Source organism: Benincasa hispida, chromosome 5, assembly GCF_027475165.1.
Source record: "Benincasa hispida cultivar pf3 chromosome 5, pf3_genome.v1.1, whole genome shotgun sequence".
Lineage (NCBI taxonomy): Eukaryota > Viridiplantae > Streptophyta > Magnoliopsida > Cucurbitales > Cucurbitaceae > Benincasa > Benincasa hispida.
In genome coordinates this window covers 62,644,362-62,652,961 of record NC_143482.1, presented here as the reverse complement: position 1 = coordinate 62,652,961, position 8,600 = coordinate 62,644,362, and the positions used below count along the sequence as shown (strand labels likewise).

General features: G+C 38.8%; 1 protein-coding gene across 1 annotated transcript; it reads left to right on the top strand.

The window, feature by feature from the left end:
* Positions 1-2,200: 2,200 nt before the first annotated feature.
* LOC120077086 (coatomer subunit alpha-1) lies at positions 2,201-8,072 on the top strand. Its single transcript, XM_039030945.2, has 4 exons — positions 2,201-2,472; positions 2,821-3,057; positions 3,901-4,395; positions 4,695-8,072. The coding sequence occupies exons 2-4, from the start codon at positions 2,850-2,852 to the stop codon at positions 7,643-7,645; spliced, it is 3,654 nt and encodes a 1,217-aa protein (XP_038886873.1). The 5' UTR covers positions 2,201-2,472; positions 2,821-2,849; the 3' UTR covers positions 7,646-8,072.
* Positions 8,073-8,600: the final 528 nt, after the last annotated feature.

The following is an 8,600-nucleotide window of genomic DNA, read 5'->3' as shown; positions in this document are numbered from 1 at the left end:
CCTTCGTTTCCCGTACCCCACAGAAGGGTTTTGGTTCCGAGATTTTTATTCTGCTCACTGGCATTGCTCCCCCAGATGGGGCCTGGTTCCCTACCGCTCGGATGGTGAGATTCACCCTTACACTCACATCCGTAATCTCGGCTCTAACGACGTCAAGGACTGATAAAAAATCTTCAGATAGATCAGTTACCATCTGAATTATTGCTTTTTGGGAGCCGTCCAACTCTTCAACGCACTCCTCTATATGGGCAACAGAGCCCGATGAGCTATTACCGTGTTCAAAACTGCCGGGTCGTGCAGCTTTTGTCTCTAGGGTCTCCACCCTCATTATCAGTTCTCTGACGAGTAACCCGTCTAGGCGACCAACTACTGCATTAATTCTGTCAGCTTTCTCGGTAACTTCTTGCAACCGAGTCTCCAAGAAACGGATATTATCAGGGACTTCTCTCAGGTAGAGCATTTTCTCTTCCATCTTTACCAGCCTATCCACATGGGACTTATTCAAGTTCTTTGTCGTCGACATGACTATTGATCTTTCCCTCTATGAGTCGACTTAACTCTGATACCAACTGTCACAATCGCCCTTTCGGAAGCTTCTCTTAACGATTGTGCGGCACTTGTTCCCACTCACGAACAAGTCAGCTAACCCAAACACCGACCGTCAATGGCACACCGAGTGCCTCTCGTAACCTCCACCCTCGTTTTAAGGAAAACGGTTTTAGAAAACGAGTTTAGAGAAAAAGGTTTTCGTAAGCATTTTTTAGAATGTGAGTAAAGAAAGAAAAATTGTAGTAGACTAGAAAGCAATGAGTAATAACAACGGCTTTATAGAGTACTACTCTGGGTATGGGGAAGTGATGATTAGTCTTATCCCCATATAGTGCATTTTGAACAAAAAGCCAACTGACACTCTTGCATATGCAAAAGGGCGAGCGGTCACTTACAACAAAAATACAAAGAAAGCAAGCTAACTAAACTAATACAATACATGACATGAAAGCATGATAAAAAGAGGTTGGATCGAGCATGTGGCCATGGGCAACAGTCCCTGGACAAGTATGACCGTGACAGTGGGCATCCGACTCTCACGCGTGTTCTAGGGATAAGTTGGTACTTTCACATGTGGGTGACATTAGTAGAAGTCCATTTTTCGAGTGTTTTTTAATCCCCAACCATTTTTCATTCATGCCCCTGAAAAGAGGCCATCCGTACGAAAATCCCAATATTTTCTAAAGGTCAATGATTTATTAGATGCAAACATAATAGAGATTAAACTTGTAATTTAATTGATAACATAGCATAGTTCGACTAACATAAAACTTGTATTATTGTCAAGTTTAATTCCTTCGCCCAAATATTTTTATTAAAAAAAGGTAAATTGCAAAAACCACGCCTAAAGTATGGTGGTAATTATAATTATGTTCTCAAACTTTCAATCGTAAAAACTGAGGTCCCGTTTGGTAACCATTTGATTTTTTGTTTTGTTTTTCAATTAAGGTCCCGTTTAGTAACCATTTTGTTTTTTGTTTTTGTTTTTTAAAATTAAGCTTATAGACACTACTTCCACCTCCAAATTTGTTCATTTGTTATCTATTTTGCACCAATTGTTTAAAAAATCAAGCCAAAATTTGAGAACTAAAAAAAATTGTTTTCAAAAAATTGTTTTTGTTTTTAGAATTTGATGAAGAATTCAATCATTGTACTTAAGAAAGATGTGTTGACGAAATAAACTTAATTTTCAAAAACAAAAACAAAAAACAAAATAGTTACCGAACGGGGCCTAAGTTTATGAACACTACTTCAACCTCCAAATTTCTTCATTTGTTATCCACGTTCACCAATGGTTTAAAAAACCAAGTTAGTTTTTGGAACTAAAAAGAAGTAGCTTTCAAAAAGTTGTTTTTGTTTTTTAAATTCGGCTAAGAATTCAACAAGCAAAGCATTGCAAGAAATGTGAATAAAAGATACTTAATTTTCAAAAACAAAAATTGAAAAAAAAAAACAAACAAACAAACAAATCATTACCAAACAGAGTCTCAGCTCTTAAACTTATACCAACTATAAATTGGACCATCAACTTACATAATTATTAAAATTGTAATATATAAGTTTGGGAGTTCAATTTTTATAGATGTAATTTTTATGACTATTAGTCCAATTTTAAAACTTATATAAGAGAGAGTTTGTGTAATTGCAATTTGATCCCTTGAAAATTCAGAAATTGGGTTTTGAGACCCTCTTAAATTAGCAAAATTCTGTCTCCTTCCTCTTCCTCTCTCTCTCTCTGATTTTACTTGCAGAGATCAAAACCAGAAAACCTTTCACCCTTTTCTTCTCACTTTCTCTTCTCCTTTCTTCTTTCGATCTACCTCTCTCTCTCTCTCTTTCATTTTGATTCTGTAATATGTTCTTCCACTGATCGCCTTCAATTTTCACTTTGCTTGATCCCCCTTCCTACTCTTCAGATCTGAGGTAACGCACTTGCTCTCAATTTACAGATTTCTGTTCTCCGTTTCCTCTTTTGTTGCTCTTAGATCCTTCCTTCCCTTGCTCTCTGTTTGAATTTTTCTATGAAATGGTCTTGAATTGACGGGGAAATGCTGGACATCTCGACTTGGAATTTTTCTTTTTCTTAATCTCCAAGGATGTTGATTTTGTTTTTGTAGCTATTTGGTAGTGTAATTTGTATCAACTGTTGCTTAATTGTTAAGCATTTTGTTTAAGGAAATGGGAAGGTTTGATTTAGTCTCATCTCGTAGGTGATGCGTTTGTATTTATAGTTCTGTTGTTTTAATGGTTTTGAGGGAAATTGTTTTGTAGAGAGGTTAGACACTTTGTGATCGGAGAAGATGCTGACGAAGTTTGAGACGAAGAGTAATAGAGTGAAGGGGTTGAGTTTTCATAGTAAGAGGCCATGGATCTTGGCGAGTCTTCACAGTGGTGTGATCCAGCTATGGGATTACCGAATGGGCACTCTTATTGATAGATTTGACGAACATGATGGGCCTGTTCGTGGTGTTCATTTTCATAAATCTCAGCCGTTGTTTGTTTCCGGAGGTACACATTTTTTTTCTTTTTTTTTTGAACCGAGTATCTCAAGTTCTCTTGTACCTTTGGTAATGTAACGAATCTCTTTTGATTCCGCTGTCTCTTGAACAAAATATCTAAATTTAACCTGGATCTAGTGTTGTTTAATTTCAAGTTTTTTTGGTCATGTCCCAGTTGGTCGTTATTGCATTGCATTTTAGTAGATCCCGGCCTTCTCCTTCTAGGGGGTTAGTAATGTGTTCAGTGATACCAAAAAAATGTGGATCTTAACCTAATGTTTGCAGATGCAAGTGAATTTAAGCTCATAACCAATCTCACGGTCTGAATTTGTCGAGGTCGGAGTAGTATTAGCCAATTAAAGACTATCTCGTGTCAGAGGTTAAGAGATCTAAGTTGCAACTGACTTCTTTCCAACGAAACCTCTTCCTTTGCTGTGAGCAGTGCGTATTAATGATATTTTAGGGGAAAAAAGATACGGCAATATTTCCTACACAATTGCATCTTATTACTGGGCTGTGGTGAAAGATAAATGAGATATTGAAATTTTTACTGGATAATTTCTCATTAAAAAAATTACTGGATAATGGTGCTTATGTATGCGTTTGAGTTACAGAAGAATTTTTTTTTGTTTTTGAGTTGTCGAACTGGTATGGTTAAGTATTTGTGAAATGTTGTGAAGTGTCAATTTCGTAGGAGATGGTAGAATTGTTACATTCTGTTTTTCTTCATGCCTTTAGTTTGATTATATAGTGACATTTTTCTACAGTATGGTAACTATGGATTACGCAAATAGCAATATTTATTCTTGTATGAATGGAATTTTTCGTAAGTTGAAAAGTCTCTCTTTTTCAGGGGATGATTACAAAATTAAAGTTTGGAACTATAAAACACACCGATGCTTGTTTACTCTTCTTGGGCATCTTGATTATATCCGCACCGTGCAATTTCACCACGAGTATCCATGGATTGTGAGTGCCAGTGATGACCAAACTATTCGAATATGGAACTGGCAGTCCCGTACTTGCATTTCTGTGTTGACCGGCCACAATCACTATGTTATGTGTGCTTCATTCCACCCTAAGGATGACCTTGTCGTGTCTGCCTCCCTAGATCAGACTGTTCGTGTTTGGGACATTGGTGCCTTGAGAAAGAAGACGGTGTCCCCTGCAGATGACATTTTGCGGTTGAGTCAAATGAATACAGATCTTTTTGGTGGCGTTGATTCTGTGGTTAAATATGTATTGGAAGGTCATGACCGTGGGGTCAACTGGGCTTCTTTCCATCCAACTCTCCCCTTGATTGTCTCAGGAGCTGATGATCGGCAAGTAAAGTTGTGGCGAATGAATGGTAACTACTTGAAACTTTAGCTTTCGAAAATGAACTGTCCTTTCTGTTAGAATATTCTCTTGGATGGTAAGAAATTCTGTTATAAATCCTGGGCGAGTAATCTGAACTGCTTCTTGTATTAATAATAGGCCTCTTAACTGTATCGATCTAATTAAGATTTCAATTTTTCTCTCTCTATATTCTTATGCAAGACTAAATATATTACATTTAAAGAGGAGGTTGAATAAAGTGGCTCTTATTTTTTTGTGCTATAACTTTGATATTAAAATTTTTAAATGCTGAATGTTTATTTTTTCCAGACACAAAAGCTTGGGAAGTGGACACATTGAGGGGTCACATGAATAATGTTTCAAGTGTTATGTTCCATGCTAAACAGGATTTGATCATATCCAATTCAGAGGACAAGAGCATCCGTGTGTGGGATGTTACAAAACGAACTGGTGTCCAGACATTTCGTCGTGAGCACGACCGATTCTGGATTCTTGCTGCTCATCCTGAGATGAATCTCTTGGCTGCTGGTCACGACAGTGGCATGATTGTCTTTAAGTTGGAGAGAGAACGGCCAGCTTTTGTTATTAGTGGAGATTCTCTCTTGTATACCAAGGATCGGTTTTTGCGGTTTTATGAGTTTTCAACCCAAAGGGATACTCAAGTAATTCCAATTCGACGTCCTGGATCCATTAGCTTGAATCAGAGCCCAAGGACAATATCGTATAGTCCTACAGAAAATGCGGTTCTTATTTGCTCAGATCTGGAAGGTGGGTCATATGAATTATATACCATACCCAAGGAAAGCATTGGTAGAGGTGATAGTGTACAAGATGCAAAGAGAGGCATTGGAGGATCAGCTGTCTTTGTCGCTCGTAATAGGTTTGCGGTGTTAGATAAGAGTAACATGCAAGTCTTGATCAAGAATATCAAGAATGAAGTTGTTAAAAAGAGTGTCCTCCCTATTGCCGCAGACGCAATATTCTATGCAGGAACAGGTAACTTGTTATGCAGATCTGAGGACAGAGTGGTTTTATTTGACCTCCAGCAAAGAGTTGTTCTTGGTGACTTACAAACCCCGTTTATAAAGTATGTTATCTGGTCCAATGATATGGAGAGTGTTGCTTTGCTTAGCAAACATGTCATTATCATTGCTAGCAAGAAGCTTGTGCATCAGTGCACACTTCATGAGACAATCCGAGTTAAAAGTGGTGCATGGGATGATAATGGTGTTTTCATTTATACGACGTTAAATCACATCAAATATTGTCTGCCTAATGGAGATAGTGGGATAATCAGAACTCTTGATGTCCCAATATACATCACGAAGGTTTCTGGCAATACTATCTTCTGCTTGGATCGGGATGGGAAAAACAGAACCATAGTTATTGATGCAACAGAGTATATGTTCAAGCTGTCCCTTCTGAAGAAGAAATTTGACCATGTAATGAGCATGATTAAAAACTCTCAGCTTTGCGGCCAAGCAATGATCAGTTATTTGCAACAAAAGGGTTTCCCTGAAGTTGCTCTTCATTTTGTGAAAGATGAAAGTACTCGGTTTAATTTGGCTCTTGAGAGTGGGAGCATTCAAATTGCAGTTGCATCAGCAACTGCTCTGGATGAGAAAGACCACTGGTACAGATTGGGTGTTGAGGCGCTTCGTCAAGGCAATGCTGGAATTGTGGAATATGCCTATCAGAGGACAAAAAATTTTGAGAGGTTGTCTTTTCTTTATCTCATAACTGGTAACATCGACAAGTTGTCTAAGATGCTTAAAATTGCTGAAGTTAAAAATGACGTGATGGGCCAATTTCATAACGCCTTGTATCTGGGTGATGTTCGGGAGCGTGTTAAGATACTAGAGAATGTTGGTCACTTGCCCCTTGCTTACATCACAGCTTCAGTTCACGGACTGCACAATGTTGCTGAACGGCTTGCAGCTGAATTAGGAGACGATGTTCCAGCTTTGCCAGAGGGGAAAGTACCATCTCTCCTGATGCCCCCTTCTCCTGTTATGTGTGGTGGTGATTGGCCTCTTCTGAGAGTCATGAAAGGTATATTTGAAGGTGGGTTAGATATTGTTGGCAGGGGTGTTGTGGATGAAGAAGAGGAGGCTGCTGACGGTGATTGGGGTGAGGAGCTGGACATGGTTGAAGTTGATGGTTTACCGAATGGGGATGTTAGAGCAATTTTAGAAGATGGTGAAGTGGGTGAAGAAAATGAAGAAGATGGCGGCTGGGACCTTGAAGATTTGGAGCTTCCTCCTGAAGCCGAAACACCTAAAGCTTCTGTCAGTACACGTTCATTTTTTGTGGCTCCAACTCCTGGCATGCCTGTTAGCCAGATTTGGATCCAGAGGTCGTCTCTTGCTGCTGAGCATGCTGCTGCCGGCAATTTTGATACTGCTATGCGGTTGCTGAACAGACAACTTGGAATAAAGAATTTTGCTCCCTTGAAATCAATGTTTCTCGATCTTCATAGTGGCAGCCACTCCCATCTTCGTGCATTTTCATCTGCTCCAGTGATAACTCTGGCAGTCGAACGAGGATGGAACGAGTCTGCAAGCCCAAATGTTAGAGGACCCCCTGCACTCATATTCAGTTTCTCTCAGTTGGAAGAGAAGCTGAAAGCTGGTTACAAGGCCACAACCTCTGGGAAATTCACTGAAGCTCTGAAACTCTTTCTTAGCATTATTCATACAATACCATTGATAGTTGTGGAATCAAAGAGAGAAGTTGACGAGGTGAAGGAGTTGATTATTATAGTGAAAGAGTATATATTAGGTTTGCAGATGGAGCTCAAGAGGAGAGAAGTTAAGGACAATCCAATCCGCCAACAGGAACTTGCGGCCTATTTTACTCACTGCAACTTGCAGCTACCTCATTTGAGACTTGCCTTGCAGAATGCAATGACTGTTTGCTTTAAGGCTAAGAACCTTGCTACAGCTGGTAACTTTGCCAGGCGTCTGCTCGAAACCAATCCTGTCGTCGAGAACCAAGCAAAGGCAGCCAGGCAAGTGCTGCAGGCTGCTGAGAGAAATATGACAGATGCTGCCAAACTCAACTATGATTTTAGAAATCCCTTTGTGATCTGTGGGGCTACACATGTGCCAATTTATCGAGGACAGAAAGATGTCTCGTGTCCATACTGCAGTACTCGGTTCGTGCCCAGCCAGGAAGGGCAGCTTTGTACTGTTTGTGATCTCGCTGCTGTTGGGGCAGATGCATCTGGACTACTCTGCTCTCCTTCCCAGATTCGATGATTCGCTGGACCGTGAGTATTTTACAGCCATTATTTGAACTCGTCCTTGCAACCGGAAGCATTTCATTCGTCAACTGATATATTGCAGTGACTAGAAAGTTATGAAGATTAAAGCGTAAAAGAGTCGACTTTAAATGCAAGGTCTGGTCTACTATCTCCTTTGCCCTGATTCTGTTTCTTTTCAACCTCTGTTTAGTTATATACGATATTCAGAAATTCATGAATTTTGACTTTCGCTATTCTTTGTTAAGTTGTTCATAGACCTTTATCAATTAGATTATATTTTGTATGCAGGCGTTTACGATACAATTATTAGAAATTGTTTCGTAAATCTGATTATGTCCTTGCTGAAATTGGGCTTTGATCTGAGGGAAAATGTAACATTTCTATATTTGTTATATCTATCTTTGCTCCACTTTTGTATTGTATGAAGCTTCTTTTTTTAAATCAGTTCCATTTTGCAGAGAAACTGGTCTGTGAAATTTCACATGATAACCCCAAACATTGCCTTTTGTGATTCATTTTTTCTCATGGGTTTCATGGACAAACTGGTGGTCTGTGAAAATTCAATTTCTGATGATTACCCCAAAGAAAGTTTGTAGTATTATAGTGGTTGAAATCTGATAGAACTTGAATATGTTGAAAGATAAACAATAACGAAAATACAAGATAAACCATGTGTTTGAGGTACTTGGACCCTTCCAATCTTGAGATACCACTCAAGTCCTAATTCACTCACTACAATATTACCTACTTTCCTCCCTCTCTATCCTCTGCATTTATAACTAAACTTCCCCAACAAACCATTTATCTAATTATTAATATATCCCTAATCCCTTAATACCCGATCCTATCAAAATCATTTCATGATGCTGTTATTAATGTTTCAAACATGTCACTGCTTAGTTTATTATTTGTTGCATCTTAGTATGCAATGCTATACTAATAGTAAAGTA

Excerpts from the sequence above, each read along its gene's own strand:
- LOC120077086 (XM_039030945.2), top strand. The coding sequence starts at position 2,850 with ATGCTGACGAAGTTTGAGACGAAGAGTAATAGAGTGAAGGGGTTGAGT. Across the intron at positions 3,058-3,900 it reads GCCGTTGTTTGTTTCCGGAG|GGGATGATTACAAAATTAAA; the intron begins GTACACATTTTT and ends TCTCTTTTTCAG. Across the intron at positions 4,396-4,694 it reads AAAGTTGTGGCGAATGAATG|ACACAAAAGCTTGGGAAGTG; the intron begins GTAACTACTTGA and ends TATTTTTTCCAG.